This window comes from Rutidosis leptorrhynchoides, chromosome 9 (assembly GCF_046630445.1).
Source record: "Rutidosis leptorrhynchoides isolate AG116_Rl617_1_P2 chromosome 9, CSIRO_AGI_Rlap_v1, whole genome shotgun sequence".
Classification (NCBI taxonomy): domain Eukaryota; kingdom Viridiplantae; phylum Streptophyta; class Magnoliopsida; order Asterales; family Asteraceae; genus Rutidosis; species Rutidosis leptorrhynchoides.
Genome location: NC_092341.1, coordinates 157479441 through 157505905, shown reverse-complemented (window position 1 = coordinate 157505905; position 26465 = coordinate 157479441). Strand labels below are relative to the sequence as shown.

Genomic DNA, 26465 nt, shown 5'->3' with positions numbered 1-26465 from the left:
CATTCCGACTTACGATGTCCTTCTTTTTGGCAATTGAAGCACACCATACCATCACCCTTTGGTACCGAACATTCCCAAGATTTGTGACCCCTCACGCCACAATTGTAACATCTAGCCGCACTAGAATCCGACATACCCGTTCGCGTACCACCCGTGCTCACACTCGGACCCTTAGCCCTCTTTTTCGGAGCACTATAAGAAACGACCCTTCACTCACTTGAAGGTTCACCCTTTTTCGATCGTGAATACGACTCGAAACCTCTAGCCAAGTCGAATAATTCCGAAAACGATTTCGCTTGACCCTGACTAATTTTACTTTTCAAGTCATCATTCAAGGTCCGATAGAAATCCCCCATCAACAAACGATCATTCCCCAAATACTCCGGACAAAAACGAGCCTTCGCTATAAAGGTCGTCTTGAGAGTACTCAAATCCATAGATCCTTGTCGCAATTTTCGCAACTCATTACGCAATTCCCACAAATCGGTCGAAGTCCGGAACTCCTCGAAGAATTCCTCCTTAAAGTCGTCCCACGATAAAGCCATAAACGTCTCGCCACCGACAAGATCAATCTTACCATCCAACCAATCCCTTGCCCTACCCCGCAACAAACTCGTAGCGAGTCTCGTCTTTCTCTCAGGAGGGCAATCAATAGTACGAAAGCACCCTTCGACGTCCGAAATCCAAGTTGTGCTTATCAAAGGATCCGGTTTCCCGTCATACATCGGGGGTTTAGTCCTCATGAAGCTCTTAAGATAACGCTCCATTTCACTACTACCCCGAAATTCGGAATACTTCCTATCCATTCTTTCTTCCAACGCACCCATTTGCTCCGCAACGGCGGCCGCAACTCTAGTATTAAACTCCAAATCGTTCGTCTCGATCCCACTTCCCGTCGCCATTCTAAGGAATGCAAAGCGATTAGATCACGAACGTATAAAACCACACACACAACACCGCCCCATCTTGCTAAACACTCGTCGTACATCACTTGTTAGACACGATTTGCACCCGTAATAAGGTTTGCAAGTCCTTATTACGCACACACGCCGCATCAACTCGTTAGTACAACAACCGCCTCGTTCGATGATATAAACAAACACAAACAGAATTCTACGCGATATAAACACACGCGAGAATTACACCACAACCCAAATAATATATTAATAATATCCGCATTACTAATATAAACATTAGTCCACCTACAATCAAGGCACTAACTATAACTCATTCCGACCCGTAATCCTACAAGTCCCGCAACAATTAAGCACACACAAAAGTCTAAGTCTAGGCACCTATCTCAAGTCACCTAAATCCCTTAGACCATGCTCTGATACCACTTGTAACAACCCAACCCGTTAACCAACCAAAAAGGCAGAATAAAAAAAAAATTTAAACTGGACAGGAGGGTGCGCGGCGCGCACCACTTCCTGTGCGCGGCGCGCACAAGGCCTGAGACAGTTCTGATCAAAATGTCCATTTTTCGCGAAAAGATCTTCGACTTCCCGACACTTTTAGACCAAACGCTTTTCACAACAATTTATATTAGTTAAAACTAACACGTTCCAATAATAAAATGAATTTTACGAGACCGGGCCCACATCGGCCGTTTTACGACTTTCGTACAAAATACAAGTTTCGACCACATGATTTTTAACACAAAATAAAGACCGAGCATGGCTATTGGGGATACGCTACCCAATCCTAATCAATCCAAAAGCAAGATCTTCTAAAGCAACTACGCGAGTTCACTAGTCACACGCTTACCCGAGCAACCGCATCCATGCAAATCTATAAAAATGTAAACAACGAGAGGGTAAGCTAACGCTTAGTGAGTGAAAATATACTACATACATATATATGCATAAAATGGACACGCCACGAAATAACAAATACCGCATACCGAAGCATCCATATATAAGGCACTACATTAAGCATACCGTACGATCTCTAAGCAACGAGCTAAAGATACAACAACAATTATAAGTTCACCAACGACGATGTGAACAAAGCCAAGAAGCTACACTCGGAGGGTTAGCTACACCACAACAATACATTAATATATAACAATATATATATAACGCACAAGGTTAACCCCTTAACCCAACACTGAGAACCAAGTACCACAATGAAGATTGGCCGAACTACACGAGCCTTAGTAATCCGAAATCACACGAGATTACTATCTTCACAACATCGAGGTTGGCCGAACTACACGAGCCTTAGTAATCCGAAACCACACGAGATTACTACCTCAATAAGATGACCGAACTACACGAGTCACCATGAATCCGAACTACACGAGATTCATTTTGATAAGATGACCGAACTACACGCGTCATCGTGAATCCGAACTACACGCGATTCACTTCTCCAACTCAAAACCCTTCGCCATTGGGGTTATATCATCCACATCACAACCACGTGTGATAGTGTACACGCGAACGCGTACTTCGCCAAAGATGGTCAACCAAAACGCACAACCGTGCCAATTGGACTCATACAAAAGCCCATCAAATCCATCTATATGTGAAGTGAGCTCTATAGCCGAGAATCACTTCACCCGACCCGCACCCATCCTACACATACATATGCACATAGGATATTAACACTCACCTTGTCGCCTTGATGAATGCTTCCAAGTAAACCGCAACTCACCAATGGAAAGTACCTATTCCATTATCACAAATACAACAATACACAATTAGGGTTGACTTACAAACCAACCCAATTCGACACTTAGTGCCATTTTGACCCAAATACACTTCCAAGCACAAAACGCGCTCAAACTAACCAATAATCACTAACACTAGTGACAATGGTCCTAATAAACCAAATGAACCCAATCTTAAGTGTTAAACACTTACCAATCTCAAAATTACCCAAAAACCCTAATTTTGACTCAATTCCAAAATTAGTCTTTCAAACACACCAAAAGGGTTCCAATACTTCCATAATCACTAAACCTAGTGATTAAACCCAATTACAAGTCATAAACAAGACCAATTTGTTCGCCAACCCAAAATCCACCAATAATAACAATAAACCCGATTACTAGCATCACAAACTCACTTCAAGAGTTTAAATGGGTTTCTCATCAATTTAAGTTCAAACCCTAACTTGATTATCAAAATCAAACAATAAAATTCGGAGTTAGAACTTACCACAACCACCAAAACGTAGCTAGGAACGAGGTGAACAACTTTAAAACCCGAGACTTTGATCAATTCAAGCTCCTTCTTCTCCAAAACCCCAAATCTCTCTCTAGAAATCTCCCTCTCTCTCTAGATAGTTTAGTGTGTGTTTGTGGATGTGAAATATGATCCAAAACTGAATCTAACCAGCTGATATGGCCTCACATCCGGCCTTAAGTGAAAAGACCAAAAAGCCCCTCATTAAACTCTATTTTGAAAAAGTCAGATTTCTGTCGCAGACCAGGTACGCGGCGCGCTCACCTCAAGGTGCGCGGCGCGCACAACCCTCTGAACAGGTTCTGAGCTTCTATTCCATACCACGCTTCACCTACGATACGTACATCATTTAAAACTCTGTGTAAAATAAATATTGGGGTCTTACACTTGTTAAGATGTATCAGGATTCGCTGAAAGATAAAGAAAAGGAAGTAAACTTTGTGGATAACGTCGATCCAACAGTCACTGAGAAACCATCTGATTTATATGAAGATTTCTTGAATGTTTAAGTTGTGTGTCTTTCGAAAAATAAACGATTTAATATCGTCTGTCTTTGTCATTATGTTTGCTAAATGTTTCAGTACTATCTATTTGCGTTTAAAATATTGTGTAATATTAATGTACTCACTATTTATTTCTTATATATGAAGTTCAATATGAATTTTGCTGGAATACAACATCAATCAAGTGGTGGAGATCTCTGTATAGCAGACAGTGGAACTACACACACTATACTTAAATCCGAGATAAATTTTATTGATCTAAAACCAACGGAAGGAACTATACATACAATATCAGGACCTGCTAACTTGATAAAAGGGATAGGAAAGGCAAAAATCATACTACCAAATGGTACAAAATTTTTAATAAATGATGCCTTATTTTCTCCCAAGTCAAACAGAAATTTATTGAGTTTCTCCGACATATACCTTAACGGGTATGATTATCAGTCAGTGACAACAGAAAATGAGAAATATTTAAGTATCACTGACAAGAGTCATGTGGTTGAAAAACTGCCAAGACTTAGTTCTGGATTACATTATACACATATAAATGTACCAGAAATACATATGGTAGTTAACGAAAAATATATTGATCCTGGTGTATTCAGTTTATGGCATAACAGATTAGGCCATCCAGGATCAACAATGATGAAAAGGATTATTGAATGTACTCATGGACATCCACTAAAGGATAGAAAAATCCATCATGATACAATGGTTCCATGTACATCTTGCTCTCTTGGAAAATTGATAACTAGACCCTCACCACTTAAGGTTGAGAAAGAATCACCAATGTTTCTTAAAAGAATTCAAGGTGATATATGTGGACCAATTCATCCACCATGTGGACCATTTAGATATTTTATGGTTCTAATAGACGCATCTAGCAGATGGTCTCATGTTTGTCTGTTATCAAGCCGTAATGTGGCATTTGCAAAATTTCTTGCCCAAATTATTAAATTGAGAGCTCATTTTCCTGATTACACCATTAAAAGGGTGAGACTTGATAATGCTGGTGAATTTACATCTCAAGCATTTAATGACTATTGCATGTCTATAGGAATTGTTGTTGAACATTCTGTTGCTCATGTGCATACACAAAATGGTTTAGCCGAGTCATTGATTAAACGTTTACAGTTAATCGCTAGACCATTGATAATGAGAACAAAACTCCCTGTATCTATATGGGGTCATGCAATTTTACATGCTGCTGCATTGATTCGCATCAGACCAAGTGCAAGTCATAAATATTCCCCCCTACAACTTGCTTTTGGTCAAGAGCCAAATATTTCCCACCTTAGAACATTTGGATGTGCAGTATATGTTCCAATTGCGCCACCACAACGTACAAAAATGGGTCCTCAAAGGAGGTTGGGAATATATGTTGGATATGAAACATCTTCAATCATAAGGTATATTGAACCTATGACAGGTGATGTTTTTACAACACATTTTGCTGATTGTCATTTTAATGAAACATTGTTTCCTAGATTAGGGGGAGAAATAAAAAATAAAGAAAATGATGTTTCATGGTGTGAACCTCAATTAAAGTATCTTGATCCTCGCACAAAAGAATGCGAGATAGAAGTTCAAAAGATAATGCATATACAAGAACTTGCAAATCAATTGCCTGATGCATTCACAGATACAAAAACGGTGACAAAATCATATATACCAGCAGTAAATACTCCAGCTCGAATTGAAATTCCAAAAGCTGGCAATAACGTCACTCATGAATCTTTGCAACGTCAGAAACGTGGAAGACCAATTGGTTCAAAGGATAAAAATCCTCGAAAAAGAAAATCAGCTGATAATGAAGTAAAAGAAAGTGTTCAAGAAGAACCACAAATCAGTACTCCTACTGTAGAGGAGATTGATGATGTCAATACAGAAATTGCAATCAATTATGCGTTTTCAAAAATATTATGGAACCGAAATGAAATGAAAAATCTTGATGAGAAATTTTCATTTAATGTTGCATATGACATCATGAATAATGATGATGATCCAGAACCAACATCTATGGTTGAATGTAAAAATAGACATGATTGAGCTCAATGGAAAGAAGCAATACGAGCTGAATTAGAATCACTCAATAAAAGAAAAGTTTTCGGATCCATCATTCTCACTCCTAAAGATGTGAAACCTGTAGGATACAGATGGATTTTTGTCCGAAAAAGAAATGAGAAAAATGAAGTTACAAGGTATAAAGCTAGACTTGTAGCTCAAGGTTTTTCTCAAAGACCGGGAATTGATTATGAAGAAACTTATTCCCCTGTTATGGATGCAATTACTTTTAGATACTTAATCAGCCTGACAGTTTCTAAAAATTTAGAAATGCATCTCATGGATGTTGTGACTGCTTATCTATATGGATCACTTGATAGTGATATATATATGAAGATACCTGAAGGATTTAAGGTACCAGAAGCATCAAATGCAAAACCCAAAGAAATGTATTCGATTAAATTACAAAGATCTTTATATGGGTTAAAACAATCGGGACGTATGTGGTATAACCGATTAAGTGATTACTTGATAAGCAAAGGGTATACAAATAACCTTACTTGTCCTTGTGTTTTCATTAAGAAAACAACATCCGGATATGTGATCATAGCTGTTTATGTTGATGATCTTAACATCATAGGTACAAATAAAGAGATCCATGAAGCCATTCAACTTCTAAAGAAAGAATTTGAAATGAAAGATCTCGGAAAAACAAGTATTGCCTTGGTTTACAAATTGAGCATATGCCTAATGGTTTACTTGTACATCAAACAACATATACTGAAAAGATTCTGAAACGTTTCAATATGGACAAGACAAAACCATTAAGTACTCCTATGGTTGTTAAATCACTCAATGTTGAAACTGATCCATTTCGTCCATGTGAAGATCATGAAGATATTCTTGGACCAGAAGTATCATATCTTAGTGCAATTTGAGCTCTTATGTATCTTACAAATTGTACAAGACCTGACATTTCTTTTGCAGTTAATTTGTTGGCAAGGTTCAGCTCTGCTCCTACCAAAAGACACTGGAATGGGATCAAACACATATTTCGATACCTTCGAGGAACTACTGATTTAGGATTATTTTATTCTAACGAATCAAAACAATATTTGGTTGGTTATGCTGATGCAGGTTATTTATCTGATCCACATAAAGCTAAATCTCAAACTGGATATGTATTCCTAAATGGAGGTACTGCAATATCATGGCGTTCTCAAAAACAAACACTTGTTGCTACATCATCAAATCATGCCGAAGTGATTGCATTACATGAAGCTACTCGGGAATGTTTTTGGTTGAGATCAATGACACAAATCATTACTGATTCTTGTGGACTAGAACGCGATAAAAGTCCAACAATTATCTATGAAGATAATGCAGCTTGCATAGCACAGATGAAAGAAGGGTATATCAAAAGTGACCGAACCAAACACATACCTCCTAGATTCTTCTCATACACTCAAAATCTCATTAAGGACAACGAGATTGAAATGAGATATGTTCAATCCAGCAAAAACTCTGCTGATCTTTTCACGAAAGCACTTCCAACTGCTATTTTCAGAACACACGTTCATAACATTGGCATGAGACATGTTCAAAAGATGTAACAACCGAAGCGATGTCTACTTGAGGGGGAGTCAACTCCATGCTGCACTCTTTTTCCCTTAGCTAAAGTTTTTCCCACTGGGTTTTCTTTAGCAAGGTTTTTAACGAGGCAGTAACTTACAGTTGATCTTCAACAAACAAAATTGATATCCAAGGGGGAGTGTTATAATATATATATATATATATATATATATATATATATATATATATATATATATATATATATATATATATATATATATATATATATATATATATATATAAATGGATAGTCAATTATTGATACACAAAAGTAATATTATTGTATTACCTAAACTTGTGATATTTTTGCTATAAATAGCCATGAATGCAAGCATTAAACTTGCACCATTTCTCACACTTACAAAGTGTTTCTTTCTTTCTCTCCATTATCATCTTTGTTCTTACACTTCATTATTAGTATTCTTAATCAAGAATCAAATCACTAAAGGTAGTTATAAGCCTACTGAATTATAACATCAAGAATCAAACCACTAAAGGTAGTTATAAGCATACTGAATTATAATAAGAATGCCAATTTTTGTGACATATATAGCCTCAATTCTGATATATACTACTACAGTACTACTAGTAATTTTTTTTAGCATCATAAAGTAATTCTACTTTTTTCTGAATAAAAAAAAAATAGAGATAAAGTTACTTTATAATTTCGGTGTATGAAAAAAGGTAAAAAGGTAAGAAGTACTAAAACGATAAATTAAATAAAAATTACTGTATTTTTTAATTGAGGAAAATTAAAAGTGGAGTATGTATTTTTGTTGGCCCAAATTGTCTTTCCTAATCCGTATCACGATCGATCACTTTCATGGCCCTACAGTAATAGAAACATAATAGTATGGGGGATGTATGATAGCTCCTTTCAACCAACTAATCATAAATCTTGTACAACCTTTATTTATTTATTTATTCTTCTCAATGTTTCTGCCCTCACCTCAAGATTCCATTCCATTCATAATTCATCCGTAAGTCCCATGTGTGTGGTACATTATTTTTTTATAAAAAATTTGTTCCTTGATTGCTAATATTAAATAACAAATTTTAATATATTACTTTGAACTTTAAATCTTGGATCTGGGAACTTTTCAAAGGGTCTGTTTCTCAAATTTTTTCAGTAACTCATTTTGTTCTTGAATCTTAATTTACTTAAATTTGTGATTTTTCATCATGAGTTTGTTTGAATCAGATGTTAAATTTGGTGAACAAGAATTAATACATGCTGTTGTACCCTTATTAAAGTTATTGTGTCTTACTGTTATTGGTGTACTACTTGCACACCCAAGAACACAAATTGTCCCAAAATCTACTTTCAAGCTTCTTAGCAAACTTGTTTTTGCTTTATTTTTACCCTGCACAATCTTTATCCACTTGGGTGAATCTGTTTCTGTTCAGAATTTAGCTTTATGGTGGTTTATACCTGTAAACGTTATCATTAGTACTGTTATCGGCTGTCTTTTGGGACTACTTGTAGCGGTTATATGTCGGCCACCACCGGAGTTTTTTCGGTTTACGGTAATTGTGACCGGTTTTGGGAACACGGGTAATTTGATGCTAGCGATAGTCGGTTCGATTTGTCATAGCGCCGACAATTCGTTCGGGCCGGACTGTCATACGGCGGGAATCGCATATGTGTCGTTAGCTCAATGGGTTTCGGTTCTTTTAGTTTATACTCTTGTTTACCACATGATGGAACCCCCAATGGAATATTATGAAGTAGTTGAAGAAGATGGTGAAATTGAGATTGTTCGGGAGAATAGACTCGCGAACGATCTTAGTAGGCCACTGCTGCATGAAGCAGAGTGGCCTGGAATGGAAGATAAAGAAACCGAGCATTGCAAAACCCCGTTTATTGCACGGGTTTTTGCAAATGAGTCGGATTTTTCACAAACTTCCATTCCTGACCCTGATTCATTAGAAGACGGATCAGAACGACGACCCCCACGAAGCCCAACACATTCTATTAGGTGTTTAGCCGAGCCACAAATGGTTAGAAAGATAAGAATTGTAGCCGAGCAAACCCCGGTTCAACATATTATGCAACCACCAACAATTGCTACTTTTCTAGCACTATTGATAGGCATGGTCCCTTTTTTGAAATCTATCGTCTACGGTGATGATGCACCGCTAGAATTTTTAACGGATAGTCTAGACATACTGGCCGGAGCCATGGTCCCATCGGTGATGTTAGTTCTTGGAGGGATGATAGCCGAGGGTCCTAACGAGTCGAGACTAGGAATACGGACCACAGTTGGGATTATAGTCGCGAGACTTTTGATTCTTCCTACGCTAGGAATTGGTGTCGTTTTCTTGGCTGATAAAATGAACTTGTTAATTCAAGGCGATCGGATGTTTCAGTTTGTGCTTTTGTTGCAATACACTACACCTAGCGCGATCCTGTTTGGTGCAATCGCTAGTTTGAGAGGTTATGCGGTAAGTGAAGCATCAGCCTTACTGTTTTGGCAACACGTTTTCGCCTTGTTTTCCCTTTCCATGTATTCCATCATCTACTTCAAGTTGCTGCTTACGTATCTTTGATTGTAATTAAAATGTGTTTGTCATTCTGATTAAATGTTAAACACATTATTGATGTATAAAATGTTTCTCGAGTCATCTCATAATTGTAAAATTGTTTTTGAAGTTGAAATGTAACTTCTAATATTTGGTTTTCATCAAGTGTAAAGGTTCAAGTCTAATATTTGGTTTTTATCAAGTCTAATATTTGGTTTTCATCGTGTAAATATGGGCTTCTAAATTAGTGCTTGGCCCGTATGACTAGCTGCTGTAGGACCATTTTTGGCTCCTATTACAATTTTTAATTGGACCAGTTAAATAAAACTGATGATCCTGTTTTTGTTTTTTATGGGTTTATATCTATGGGACACCTATACACGTTACTGCTTGACCCATGATCTTACATATTTGTTATGAAACATATAATAAACATAACTAAAAAACTCATATAAGAAATATATCTATCATCAAAAGTAATATTGAAATTACATTGTATTTAGATCTTTGCTTAATAACAATTCTGTAAAGTTAACCTTGTCAAGATAAACCATAGGAATTACCAATTAGACTCGTATTCTCTATGTTCAATCCTTGTTGTAATGACGATAGCAACCAAAGTAAACAATAGCAATCAAGGTACTCAGAGTACAATATACAACAACAATAATACCTCCCGCTTATGCGAGGTATGAGGAGGTGCGATGTAGACAATCATTCATCTATCATAGAATAGAAGAGAAGTCGTTTCTCTAACTACATGCAGAAAAATAACAGAGTACAATATACACGTGAATTTAAACAAACATGCACCTTTTTACAATTTCTTTTTTAAGACAAAATTGCTGAAATGGTCCATGTGGTTTGTACCAAAATGCCGTTTTCATCCCTGCGCTTTTTTGACGGATTTGATCCCAGTAGTTTGTCAATGTTGCGGATCTAGTCCTTATTTCTGACGTCCCTCAAAAAATTCCGTTAACTCCAGTCACGTGCCAGACATGTGAGGGTATTTTCGTCTATTTCTTTCCTTTATTGATAAAATTGTTGAAATCGTCCCTGTGGTTTGTACCAAAATTGCTGAAATGGTCCCTGTCGTTTGTACGAAAAAGCTGGTTTCGTCCACACAACCATTTCTTTTCAAATCCAGATCTCGTTCGGTCGGGGTAGCAGTGTTGCTATTCGAAATTTTCAGATCTGTATGAACACTTCGATTCGTGTTTAGTTTGTTTAAATTTCAGATTTAGAACTCGATTTTGACTTTTATTGACTTTTGATCGATTTCAGCGATTTTGGTACAAACCACATAGACGATTTCAACAATTTTGTCAATAATGGAAAGAAATAGACGAAAGTACCCTCACATGTCTGGCACATGATTGGAGTTAATGATATTTTTTGACGGCTGTCAGAAATAGCGACTAAATCAGCAACATTGACAAAACACTGGGACCAAATTCGTCAAAAAAGCATAGGGACGAAACTAACATTTTGGTAAAAACCACATGGACTATTTCATTAATTTGTCCTATTTTAAAGTAAACATAATGATTTATGAGTAATTTAACAAAATATATTAAGCATATCAAGAATACTATGGAGTATCATTATATGTATTGTATAACAGTTTGAAGTATGAGCATGTACCTGTAAAATGAACGCTCAAAATTAAATTTATTGGGCCCTTGATTAGAAGGGGCGTCAATGGGCACAATTCACCCGGTTACAGGTCTCATCGTTCAGGAGCTCGTCACCCGGAGTTCTACTTGCTAACGAGAACTCAATGTAGTTGTCGCTAAGAAGGATTACTTTGCGAACCCAGAAAAAAAAAAAAAAAATGTTTATCAAACTTCAGTCAATATATGAAGTTAATTAACAAACAATGTCATTTGTAATATATTCAGGCAGTATACCTTCTACGCTATATTAGAATCAGACATCCTACATTACACATATCCAGGATTATTACACATATCCAGGATTATGAAACTTTTATAATTGAAGAAGTAACCTGAATGTCATGATAAACAACAAGTCAAAACTATGAAAAGTATTATATGCTAAATATAATGCATAAAGTGAATAGAAAATCAGTAACAAATCAAATTTTCACTAAAACTCAAGTATACTTGTGGTGTGTTTGGAGCAGGATTATGGGAGCTTATGGGAGCTTATGAGAGCTTATAGGAACTTGAGCTTATTATTTTAATAAGCTCCAAGTAATAAACATTGTTTGGTAGACATAAAAAGACTTTCTTCACTCTTGGAGTGTTTCACTCGGGATGGAGAAATAACTTCTCTTTATTCTAGGTTGGAGGAAGGATTGTCTACGTCTCACCTCCCCCACACCCCACACATGTGGGATTGGGTATTGTTGTTGTACATAAAAATTAAAGCTTATGAAAATCATAAGCTCTAGAAAAATAAGCTACTTCTAGTAGCTTATGAAAAAACTTAGAGCTTATGAATTGGAAAACAAGCTCCAGCAGTCCAGCTAGTTTATCAAATACTTATAGAAAATATTAAGTTCCAGCTATCATCTTCAAAAATAAGTTCCAGCTCCATCTCTAGCTCTAGTCCATAAGCTCCAGCTCCAGTTACAAGCTCCAGCTCCAACTAGTTTCATCCAAACAGGCCGTTACCCGTTTGATGGATTGAGGGTTTAAATTTAACCTATCGATGGGATGAGTACTTTAAGAGAGAACTTGCCTTAATGTAAACTACCTGTCAAAAAATTTTAAAAATTGGTTTTAGTTTCATTGCCTAAAAAATTGGTTTTAGTTTCACTGCCTGCACAAACTGGTTGTTCGTCCCACTTCATTTACCCCCAAGCGGTGTTAATAAATAAAGACAAAAAATTGGATCGAGTATCGAATAACCCAACCACAATACTTAAATCAAAATCCTAGCAAAGTAGTAGTATACGAAAATGCAATTTGTGATGGAAATAATAATGGTAGATATCATAATCATATTATATATCAATTAAACCTTAAACATGAAAAAATTACCTTGTTAAAATAATAATGGAAATAATAATGGAAGATATCATAATCGTATTATTTAGTTTATTTAAAAATAATCGTCATTTCATTGAAACGAGGGAGGTTCGCCTGCGCTCCGCTGCGGAGTTGTATTTTACAATTGGTCGTGTCGGTAAAATATGAAATTGCTACCGAAGATTTAATGTTGTGCACTTTCAGTTGACTGCTAGGCATGAGAGTTTTTTGTTACAACCAAAGAGAGGTTTGTCTACATACAAAGGTTTACATACAATATAAACAATACTACGTATAAAATAAAACTAAAGTTGATGTTAACATTAATATTAATATTAATATTAATATTAATATTAATTTAATATTTAAAAATACTGTAATAATAATAGAGTAGTGGGTATTGTATAGCAGGGAGTAGTCACATCCTTGTGTTCTCACCCTACTCAAATGTCCGTTTGACGTTTCTCGTTTTACGCAGTATTTTTTTGTTTCTATCAAGTACTATAACATACACCTAACTGTTATAACTTAATTGTTAATGACAACTATTAGTGGTCTTCTAACTTGTAATTATTATTATTATTAACTTATAGAATTAGTAGAGAGTAAAAGAGAAAAATAAGAATCTTATAAAGAAATGTGCAAGTTTCTTTCTTACATTCACCATATATTTATACAAGAAAATTCACTAGCCTACAATTATTGATCATCCACATTTTTCAACATTACTATTTCATATGTTGACTATATTATAACACTCCCCCTTGGATGACAATTTTGTTTGATCGGATATCGACTATATATTATTATCTCGTTAAAAACCTTGGCCAAAGAAAAACCCAGTGAGATAAAAACTTTAGCTAAGGGAAAAAGAGTGCAGCATATAGTTGACTCCCCCTCAAGTAGACATCACTGATCTGTTACATCTTTTGAACATGCCTCATGCCAATATTATGAACGTGTGTTCTGAAAATAGCAGTTGGGAGTGCTTTGGTGAAAAGATCAGTAGAGTTTTTGCTGGATTGAACATATCGCATTTCAATCTGGTTGTCCTTAATGAGATCTTGAGTGTATGAGAAGAATCTGGGAGGTATGTGTTTTGTACGGTCACTTTTGATATACCATTCTTTCATCTGTGCTATGCAAGCTGCATTATCTTCATAGATAGTTGTTGGACTTTTATCGCGTTCTATTCCACAAGAATCAGTAATGAGTTGTGTCATTGATCTCAACCAAAAACATTCCCGAGTAGCTTCATGTAATGCAATCACTTTGGCATGATTTGATGATGTTGCAACAAGAGTTTGTTTTTGAGAACGCCATGATATTGCGGTACCTCCATTTAGGAATACATATCTATTTTGAGATTTAGCTTTATGTGGATCAGATAAATAACCTGCATCTGCATAAATAACCAACCAAATCTTGTTTTGATTCGTTAGAATAAAATAATCCTAAATCAGTAGTTCCTCGAAGGTATCGAAATATGTGTTTGATCCCATTCCAGTGTCTTTTGGTAGGAGCTGAGCTGAACATTGCCAACAAATTAACTGCAAAAGAAATGTCAGGTCTTGTACAATTTGTAAGATACATAAGAGCTCCAATTGCACTAAGATATGGTACTTCTGGTCCCAGGATATCTTCATGATCTTCACAGGGACGAAATGGATCAGTGTCCATATTAAGTGATCTAACAATCATAGGAGTACTTAATGATTTTGCCTTGTCCATATTGAAACATTTTAAAATCTTTTCCGTATAAGTTGTTTGATGTACAAGTAAACCATTAGACATATGCTCAATTTGCAAGCCAAGGCAATACTTGGTTTTTCCGAGATCTTTCATTTCAAATTCTTTCTTTAGAAGTTGAATGACTTCATGGATCTCTTTATTTGTACATATGATGCTCAGATCATCGACATAAACGGCTATGATCAAATATCCGGATGTTGTTTTCTTAATGAATACACATGGGTAAATAAGATTATTGGTATACCCTTTACTTATCAAGTAATTACTTAATCGTTTATACCACATGCGACCCGATTGTTTCAACCCATATAAAGATCTTTGTAACTTGATTGAGTACATTTCTTTAGGTTTTGCATTGGTTGCTTCTGATACCTTAAATCCTTCAGGTATCTTCATATATATATATATATCACTATCAAGTGATCCATATAGATAAGCAGTCACAACATCCATGAGATGCATTTCTAAATTTTTAGAAACTGCCAGGCTGATTAAGTATCTAAAAGTAACTGCATCCATAACAGGAGAATAAGTTTTCTCATAATCAATTCCTGGTCTTTGAGAAAAACATTGAGCTACAAGTCTAGCTTTATACCTTGTAACTGTGATGACCCGGGAATTTTCGACTAAATTTAAACTTAATCTTTATATGATTTCAATACGATAAGCAAAGTATGTAATGTTGAGTCTAGAAAATTTTGAAACGATGTTCATGGATTCATTTAACCTTTTGACTATTTCTGACGATTCACGAACAACTAATTATAAATAGATATGTGTGTATATATATAAATAATAATTTGAAATATTAAATGTTGTTGTTATGAATTATGATATTATAATAATTATTATTTAAAAACATACCTATATATAAATAAATGTTTATTAAAAATAAATATTAAATGATTGTAATACTCGTTTGATATTTTGATTATTAGTAGACAAGTTTAATTCGAACTTATATGATTTTTAAAATAAACGGTGATCCGAAAATGAGTTTTATAAATTTTAGGCTTATTAGTAATATATTTAGAAGTTGTTTGTCAAATTTTAAAACTTTTTATATTTTACTTGGGGGATGGGAGTGAATAATTAATGTAATTTTTATGTAATAATTAATGATCGAATTTGATACCATAACGACTGAAATAAAAAAATATATATTTGATATAAAAATTTAGGCTTTTCCAAAGATTTTATCCACCACTGATTAACAGCGGAGTATGAAATAATACCCCTAATTCTTATGTCAATAGAGTAATGACAATTAAGGGCGGCTAGTATATTGACATGTTTTAAAATCGTGAGAATTATATTAATCTATGGTGTTGTTTTCAAACTTTCCTGTACAATAATGTAACCATAATTTTCCACTTGTTTGTGATTCATATTAATTATTGTTGTTCTCTCCACTTTTGAAATTGTATAGAACTTTGGATACTTATTTGGTCCGTGAATTGCATTATGAAACCGAGTTGTACTGTGTTAATTTTGCTATACTATTTTACAGATTCTTTTCTAAATGTGATGTTAATATAATATAATTATTATATTAAACCATTACACCCACTACCATTCTTTCTCTGCATATTTAGATATATATACATGAACCCATTTACATGAAATTGTCATCACCATATTACCACTTGATCTTTCTGTAATTATATACATATATTTAAAATACATATACATATTCATGTGCATAACATAAAGCACACAACCTTCGTTTTTCTTACTAAACTATCGGGTTGCACCACAACAACCATCAAGAACACCACCTGACTACCATCAACCTCGACGCCATCATCGTCACTACAACCACCACCACCGGTCATCAATCACCACCAAACAATAACCACCATCCACGGGTATCACCAAGAATAACCACTTGACCACCTCTTTTCTCTCTCTCTCTATATATATACCTACGTATTTTTATGCTTACTTCCAAGTTTTATAGAACACCATAGAATACACCACCAGCAAAACCCTGTAACTATCGTGATGTTTCCTATCTTCTGTCCGGTTTACAACTACGAGAACCACCACCTTGTTGTCTGTTCGAACCATAACCATCAACTATAACCCCTCGTTACCAAAACCACCGCAAGACTACCACCATTGCAGCCGCTACTACTGCAAAATTTCTGTTTCTGTTTCTACGTACACAACAACTTTGATGCAGCTGCTACTCGTTACTTATCTACTTTCTATCGCGAGGGTCAAATCCAAAACAACCACACACCACCTCCATCACTACCACAACCGTCACCCTTACTATCATCTTCTTCCTCAAAACAAAATCCACTGCTTTTATAGTTTTCTTCGACAAACTGTACATAGAACGTAGACTCCTGATGTGTGCTTCTGCAGTCGATAATGATCTTGTTTACAGCTGCCAATCTCGACCCGGTATCAACCTTGTTTTACGGTGAGCTATATTATGTTGATTAAGTAAATTGAAGAGTAGAATTATATAGGAATTGCTGGCCCTCAACACCGTCCCTACCTATTTAGTGGTATGATCGAGTATTAGGTGTAATCACATAAAATATTGCTAATTGGGAGAGCCAATTATTAAAGCAATATTGGAGGGTGTAACTAAAGCCGTGATAAACAATCCTATAGCTTTCTTTATTAATATTAATTTTCGATCAGATAGAATACAATAATTAGATAATGACTGTACATATTTTTTATATATCGTGCGAAGATTTTGATTACCGAAGCAAACCCATGAACGCTGTAGCTGAATCTGGGTTGTTAATTAGTTCCTGGGCCATTCAGGATGTTTAAAGGACTGATTATTTGGGCTTCTATATTTATGTTGGGCTGTTATACATAAAACTCGAAGTGGGCTGTTGTTGGGCACCGATCCATATTATTTTTTGGTTGGGCCTGCTCTTCATATTTGACCAAGTGGTTACGAGGGATACATCAGATGATAATATTAGGTTAGACGATTAAATTGATGGTGATGCTTAAAACCGATGATGATCTTGGTTACGAAAATGTTTATGATCATGATAATGTTATAGGATGAAGTTGGATCACGAAAATGAGATAATGATAATAGATAAATATGATGATCATGAAAAGATGATTATATATGATTAGTATAATGTTCGATGATGTTGGTGATATAGGTGATGATGAATAGGGTTTAATGATGATGATTATGATGATGGTTTAATTATGATATTAATGACGATGATGATGCTAATAAGAATAATGATGATGATAATCATGTTAATATACTGGGTATGATTATGATATGGATAATGAAAGTTTGATGAAAATAAAACAGTTTCATAAATAATAAATAATTAATCGAGTGGGCTATAACATAAAGAAACTAGCGGAACAGTGGTGGAGCGTGTGTCTGTTGAACGAGAAGTCGCGGGTTCGAGCCCGACCTATGACATAATTATTATCTTCTTAAGGTAGTATTATTATTATTTTATTATTAAAATTATTATTATTAATTCTTATTATTAATGGTATCATTTTTATTTAGAACTATCATTTTCATTAAAAGTACCATTTTTATTATCATTATCAATATTAGAAAATTATCATTTTTATCAAAATTATTATTATTATTATCATTATTATCATTTTAACAATAATAGTATTATTTTTATATTACTATTATAATTATTATTATTAATACTAGTATTAATATTGTTGTCATAATAACTATTATTATTATTATTGTAAAATAAAACAACCCTTTAATTATTATCAATATTATTTTATCAAATAACTATTAGTTATATAATACCATATTTACTACATATAACATAACTATATTAATATTTTTATACTAAATATTATAAATGTAATTTAATAGGTATCTAATGAATCACATAATTAAAATAACAATTAAATCACTAATAATATATAAATTGTTCGATTACCATTATATGTGTTAATATATATACAAATGATATAGGTTCGTGAATCCAAGGCCAACCCTGCATTGTTCAGTGTCGTCATATGTATTTTTACTACAAAATACAGTATTGTGAGTTTCATTTACTCCCTTTTACTCATTACATTTTTGGGCTGAGAATACATGCACTATTTTAATAACTGTTTTACAATATTTATAAGCGTGAGTTTCATTAATCCCTTTTTAAATGCTTTTGCAATATATATTTTTGGGACTGAGAATACATGCGCTGTTTTTATAACTGTTTTACGAAATAGACACAAGTAATTGAAACTACATTATATGGTTGAATGATCGAAATCGAATATGCCCCTTTTTATTAAGTCTGGTATTCTAAGAATTAGGGAACAGACACCCTAATTGACGCGAACTCTAAAGATAGATCTATCGGGCCCAACAAGCCCCATCCAAAGTACCGGATGCTTTAGTACTTCAAAATTTATATCATGTCCGAAGGAGGATCCCGGAATGATGGGGATATTCTTATATGTATATTGTGAATGTCGGGTACCAGGTGTTCAATCCATATGAATGATATTTTTGTCTCTATGCATGGGACATATGTTTATGAGAAATGGAAATATGAAATCTTGTGGTCTATTAAAATTATGAAATGATTATTTATGATAAATTAATGAACTCACCAACCTTTTGGTTGACACTTTAGAACATGTTTATTCTCAGGTACGAAAGAAATCTTCCGCTGTGCATTTTCTCATTTTAGAGATATTACTTGGAGTCATTCATTACATATTTCAAAAGACGTTGCATTCGAGTCGTTGAGTTCATCAAGATTATTATTAAGTCAATTATAGATGTATATGTTATAAAATAGTATGCATGCTGTTAACTGTCGATGTAAATGAAAGTTTGTCTTTTAAAAACGAATGCAATGTTTGTAAAATGTATCATATAGAGGTCAAGTACCTCGCGATGTAATCAACTATTGTGAATCGTTTGTAATCAATATGGACTTTGTCCGGATGGATTAGGACGGGTTATTTCAGTTGGTATCAGAGCGGTGGTCTTAGTGAACCAGGTCTTGCATTAGTGTGCCTAACTGATAGTCATTAGGATGCTTTAGTAAGTCTGGACTTCGACCGTGTCTGCATGTCAAAAGTTTTGCTTATCATTTTTGTCGAAAATCATCTGTTTATCATCCTTAGGAAATTACCTACTTATCATTCTTAGTCTAGACACATCTTACTGCATTGATTGCATAAATAGTGTATAGACAAAACTCATATCTTAGCGTATCCACTAATTCATATCTTAGAATATCTATTACTGTAAACTCTGCCTGACATACTCCGTATGTTCCTCCGTAACTTATGGGATTTTAGTATTATATATGCATATGTAACTTATGTATTGCAGGGTACTAATCTACATCCTATAATCTGTTTCTTATCGAAATCCTTTAGCTGATCGTACGAGATGAATCTCTCAACCAGTTCGAGTCCCTCAGATTCCGATAGCTATTCTGATAATTATTCCGACAGCTATTCTGATATGGATTTCCACTCGAACTCCGAAAGCAGTATAACCAGAATGAATAAACCAATCAGCCATCCCCAATTCATCTGATGGGTTCGTAGTCGACTTAATCAATGGAGACGTGAAGAAGGCGATCTCTTCCACCAATCGAATTCACCTCTTGACAATGAACCTGAAACGTTTACTGGCGAACCTGTTCGAGACACCATTTTCTCTCTCATTTCCAAAGTATCTCATCACAATCATATACTATCTCAGATTCTAAACCTCATTCATCCGCTCGTCCGAAACGACAATTATCCCGGTGTAATAGAAGAAGTTAACGAACTTCGCGCACGAGTTGTAGTCTTGGAAAATATGGTGCAAAACGTACCAGCTTCATCCAAATCACCGGCACCAACAGTATCACTAACAACCCAAGTTTCAATATCACATGCCTCAACATCTCAATCTATACCTCGGGTATAATCATAGTTCTACATGATGTTCTACATCAGTTATCTTCGTTCGACATGGCAATTATGTAATCTCTAATGTTTTAGAGATTATATATTCTTATTCTAACGGTAAATCAAATGAGTTTAATATCATATTGACTCATTAAATCCATGATCATATCTGAAGAAAATATATATGTATATATGTTTTCATAAGGATTGTAATTAAAATTTTTATTGTACAAACTGTTAATGGTGAAAATATTTTAACGGGTAGGTAATACCCGGGGAATATTTAGATTTCGCATTAATAAGTTACACTGTACATTCTTCAAATCAGATTCAACAGTCATTTACTATCCTACTTACATCTACCGATATACGAATCCGTTCACTACAGAATAACCATTTTCATTCAATTTCATATTTGGATTTTGACCTATCAGAATCCACCAAGTGGCACAATGAAGAAAACATTTGACAAAATAAAAATTGTTAGAAACAAACAAATTAACTATGAGAAATTTTGTTAAGAATCCACGCTAACTGTTCCTAGCTAATTGTTCCTAGCTAACTAATTAATTTCGTAATACATTTTATTTATTGCAATTTATTTATCGCAATTTAAATTCTCGCAATTTTATTTATCATCATTTAATTTCTGTTATTTACTTTACGCACTTTATTTATTGTCATTTATTTTCTGTTATTTATTTTACGCACTTTAAATATCGGGACACGTATACAAGGTTTTGACATATCATATCGACGCATCTATATATATTATTTGGAATCACCATAGACACTCTATTTGCAGTAATGATCGAGTTCTCTATACAGGGTTGAGGTTGATTCTACAATAATATATATAGTTTGAGTTGTGATCGAGTCTGAGACGTATACGGGTCACGACACGTATTAATTAATTCAAATATTATATATATATGAATTATTGGATTGTCGACTGTGGACTATCGACTGTGGACTAATAACATTGGACAATTAAAATAGATTAAAATATTGTTTATAATATATGAAACTAAACAATTCTTCAAGTTTGCCACTTGATTTCATCCTAAACCTCATTTGTATCTTGACGATTACAATCTGCGTTCAAACCTTTCATGATTCTTGAAAACGCCTCAATCGATAGGATGAATCAACCGCACTTTATCTACGGAAGGAAAGATTTATGCCTATAGTTATGCACCTGAGAAATTCTCGGCAACTGAGTAAAAGTTTAACACGTAGCTGCGTTAGATCCTTTGGGATTTATTAGTAAAAATAATTTTGCGATCCCTTTTCAAAGTAGCCAATTTTGTCACAGCTCCAGCAAGACAACTTCGACTTTTCGTACGAAACAACCTTATTATAACATTGATATATACGCGTGCTCTTTTATTGTTGCCAGGGAACCCTTCATATTCCACCATATTACCATTAGCGTTTAATCATCTAAAAAACACAATTTTCCTGAAACCACCTCGGATTAATAACCGATGATTCAGATATCATAGCATTAAATGCAGAGGAAACAGAAAAATGGTAGATGGTCTAAACGACTAAAAGTTTGATGATAAAGAAAGGAGTGTTAGGAACGCTTGATAGAAAATTGGGTATTGAAAAATAGATTGAGCTAACCATGAAGGAGAACAAGGACAAATACAAGGACCAAACCCTATATTCAAAGGATTCAGGTAATTCTGAATCCGTTGAAATCTTTAGAGAATATCTTGCTCCGAAGTCATGTTAAAATCTTGCGGAAAATATTTCTCCATCAACCATCGAACTTAGAAATTCCAAAATATCATCATCAATATCTTCGATATTTCTGAGGATATTTTCATAAATATTCTCGTTCGAAATTATATACCTCCTCGTGCTTCCTGTGTATCATTATATTGGAAACATTCAATAGAAAATTTATTACCGAAAAGCGGATTATGCGAAACTATGAAGGAAGCCGTGGACAAATCACAAAGAATAAGTTTGACTTCAAAGAATCTAAATGATTCAGTACCTACTGAAGTCATTAACGAATACCTTGCTTTTGACTCCAAACTCTTGAGGGCAAATTTTCTTCACCATCCTTCGATATTAGAAATTTCAAGATATCATCGTATCTTTCATTATAAATATCCTCCATATTTCTGAAGATATTTTCATAACTATTCTTATCTGAAATCATTAATCTATTCGTGCTATCAGTGTTACATCATATAGAAACTGTTAGTTTCTATATTCTGTAAACTTTCGAGCTTAAAATATGAATGTTATTGAAGTAATGTTGGGAACTGATGCATGAGTTAGCATAATATAATGACACTTGATCAACGTGATTATATTACAGTAAGTCATGCTGAGTTTCTAAATGGAACATGATGATTCACAGATCATAACGTCATCATGTGCCATGTTACACGACTCTTACGTTCTGTCTAATCTATAAACATATCAAGAAAATATTTTTCTTGATAGACCTATCTTTCCTTGAATTCTGGTAATTTGACAAGTCAAATTGTGCTATTACCGTTTCTTTCTTAGAACATTAACAATATTCATTCTGAAACTTATATCTACGAATTCTGGACCATTACAAGAGATGCCCAATCGCAAGAAGAAAAAACGAAGGAACAAAGCTCCAAAATAGAAATTGGAGTATAAATCGCAGCAAATAGGGGAGAGTATTAACTGGGGATGACAATGATTATAGAAAGCAGAAGCAAGGACTTCGAAGTATTAGGGAAGATATAAAGCCCGATAACAACACCGAAATTACAAACTGTAGATATCAGTACGTATAGCAATATAAAGACACGGAAGGATTATAAATACAATAATCCCTAGAGCATAATAGAAATAAACAGATTCTTCAGATGGGAGTTGGAAAAGAAGAACGATCATTGCGATAGTTAGAATAAGAACAAGGATCAGAACAGGGTTAAGCAATTTCATAAATCTTTTGAATTTGGGAATTAAGTATAGAAGTGGTGAAAATTAATGGAACGGAAAAGGTAAATTTATAAAGAAAATATCATACATAGTAATCGGAATAGGTCATCGCATTTAATTAAGGAGATACTAATTTCCTTAAATCTCGAAAAAAAAAAAAATCAAATCTTATAGATTTCTAAGATTTTCTTTAAATCCCTTGAATTCCGGAATTAAACCCTGACTACGTCAAAAGTTAAGACGCACCTTATGTTCTAAATTCAACCCAGATTACGTCAAAAGCTAAGATGAATCTCTATTTCTTCATTTCATTCTTTCGTGATAGCTTCACTCGTACGTTTCGAATAATCGAATTATTTTGTCCAGGTTAGACCCTGTGATAAAATTCTATTTATCAACTCATATTTGCCATGAAAACATTTTTATTGTTAGCCATGACAACCTCACTCAAATTTCGGGACGAAATTTCTTTAACGGGTAGGTACTGTGATGACCCGGGAATTTTCGACTAAATTTAAACTTAATCTTTATATGATTTCAATACGATAAGCAAAGTATGTAATGTTGAGTCTAGAAAATTTTGAAACGATGTTCATGGATTCATTTAACCTTTTGACTATTTCCGACGATTCACGAACAACTAATTATAAATAGATATGTGTGTATATATATAAATAATAATTTGAAATATAATTTGAAATATTAAATGTTGTTGTGATGAATTATGATATTATAATAATTATTATTTAAAAACATACCTATATATAAATAAATGTATATTAAAAATAAATATTAAATGATTGTAATACTCGTTTGATATTTTGATTATTAGTAGACAAGTTTAATTCGAACTTATATGATTTTTAAAATAAACGGTGATCCGAAAATGAGTTTTATAAATTTTAGGCTTATTAGTAATATATTTAGAAGTTGTTTGTCAAATTTTAAAACTTTTTATATTTTACTTAGGGGATGGGAGTGAATAATTAATGTAATTTTTATGTAATAATTAATGATCGAATTTGATAACATAACGACTGAAATAAACAAATATATATTTGATATAAAAATTTAGGCTTTTCCAAAGATTTTATCCACCACTGATTAACAGCGGAGTATGAAATAATACCCCTAATTCTTATGTCAATAGAGTAATGACAATTAAGGGCGGCTAGTATATTGACTTGTTTTAAAATCGTGAGAATTATATTAATCTATGGTGTTGTTTTCAAACTTTCCTGTACAATAATGTAACCATAATTTTCCACTTGTTTGTGATTCATATTAATTATTGTTGTTGTCTCTACTTTTGAAATTGTATAGAACTTTGGATACTTATTTGGTCCGTGAATTGCATTATGAAACCGAGTTGTACTGTGTTACTTTTGCTATACTATTTTACAGATTCTTTTCTAAATGTGATGTTAATATAATATAATTATTATATTAAACCATTACACCCACTACCATTCTTTCTCTGCATATTTAGATATATATACATGAACCCATTTACATGAAATTGTCATCACCATATTACCACTTGATCTTTCTGTAATTATATACATATATTTAAAATACATATACATATTCATGTGCATAACATAAAGCACACAACCTTCATTTTTCTTACTAAAGCATCGGGTTGCACCACAACAACCATCAAGAACACCACCTGACTACCATCAACCTCGACGCCATCATCGTCACTACAACCACCACCACCGGTCATCAATCACCACCAAACAATAACCACCATCCACGGGTATCACCAAGAATAACCACTTGACCACCTCTTTCTCTCTCTCTATATATATATACCTACGTATTTTTATGCTTACTTCCAAGTTTTATAGAACACCATAGAATACACCACCAGCAAAACCCTGTAACTATCGTGATGTTTCCTATCTTCTGTCCGGTTTACAACTACGAGAACCACCACCTTGTTGTCTGTTCGAACCATAACCATCAACCATAACCCCTCGTTACCAAAACCACCACAAGACTACCACCATTGCAGCCGCTACAACTGCAAAATTTCTGTTTCTGTTTCTACGTACACAACAACTTTGATGCAGCTGCTACTCGTTACTTATCTACTTTCTGTCGTGAGGGTCAAATCCAAAACAACCACACACCACCTCCATCACTACCACAACCGTCACCCTTACTATCATCTTCTTCCTCAAAACAAAATCCACTGCTTTTATAGTTTTCTTCGACAAACTGTACATAGAACGTAGACTCCTGATGTGTGCTTCTGCAGTCGATAATGATCTTGTTTACAGCTGCCAATATCGACCCGGTATCAACCTTGTTTTACGGTGAGCTATATTATGTTGATTAAGTAAATTGAAGAGTAGAATTATATAGGAATTGCTGGCCCTCAACACCGTCCCTACCTATTTAGTGGTATGATCAAGTATTAGGTGTAATCACATAAAATATTGCTAATTGGGAGAGCCAATTATTAAAGCAATATTGGAGGGTGTAACTAAAGCCGTGATAAACAATCCTATAGCTTACTTTATTAATATTAATTTCCGATCAGATAGAATACAATAATTAGATAATGACTGTACATATTTTTTATATATCGTGCGAAGATTTTGATTACCGAAGCAAACCCATGAACGCTGTAGCTGAATCTGGGTTGTTAATTAGTTCCTGGGCCATTCAGGATGTTTAAAGGACTGATTATTTGGGCTTCTATATTTATGTTGGGCTGTTATACATAAAACTCGAAGTGGGCTGTTGTTGGGCACCGATCCATATTATTTTTTGGTTGGGCCTGCTCTTTATATTAGACCAAGTGGTTACGAGGGATACATCAGATGATAATATTAGGTTAGACGATTAAATTGATGGTGATGCTTAAAACCGATGATGATCTTGGTTACGAAAATGTTTATGATCATGATAATGTTATAGGATGAAGTTGGATTACGAAAATGAGATAATGATAATAGATAAATATGATGATCATGAAAAGATGATTATATATGATTAGTATAATGTTC

The 26465-nt window shown here is 34.2% G+C and overlaps 1 protein-coding gene across 1 annotated transcript; it reads left to right on the top strand.

Moving 5' to 3' along the window:
- Positions 1 to 8351: 8351 nt before the first annotated feature.
- LOC139866951 (protein PIN-LIKES 2) lies at positions 8352 to 10028 on the top strand. Its single transcript, XM_071855255.1, has one exon. It carries the CDS (start codon positions 8516 to 8518, stop codon positions 9881 to 9883), a length of 1368 nt encoding a protein of 455 aa, XP_071711356.1. The 5' UTR covers positions 8352 to 8515; the 3' UTR covers positions 9884 to 10028.
- Positions 10029 to 26465: the final 16437 nt, after the last annotated feature.

What these genes read in the sequence shown, in the direction of transcription:
- LOC139866951 (XM_071855255.1), top strand. Translation starts at nt 8,516, where the DNA reads ATGAGTTTGTTTGAATCAGATGTTAAATTTGGTGAACAAGAATTAATA.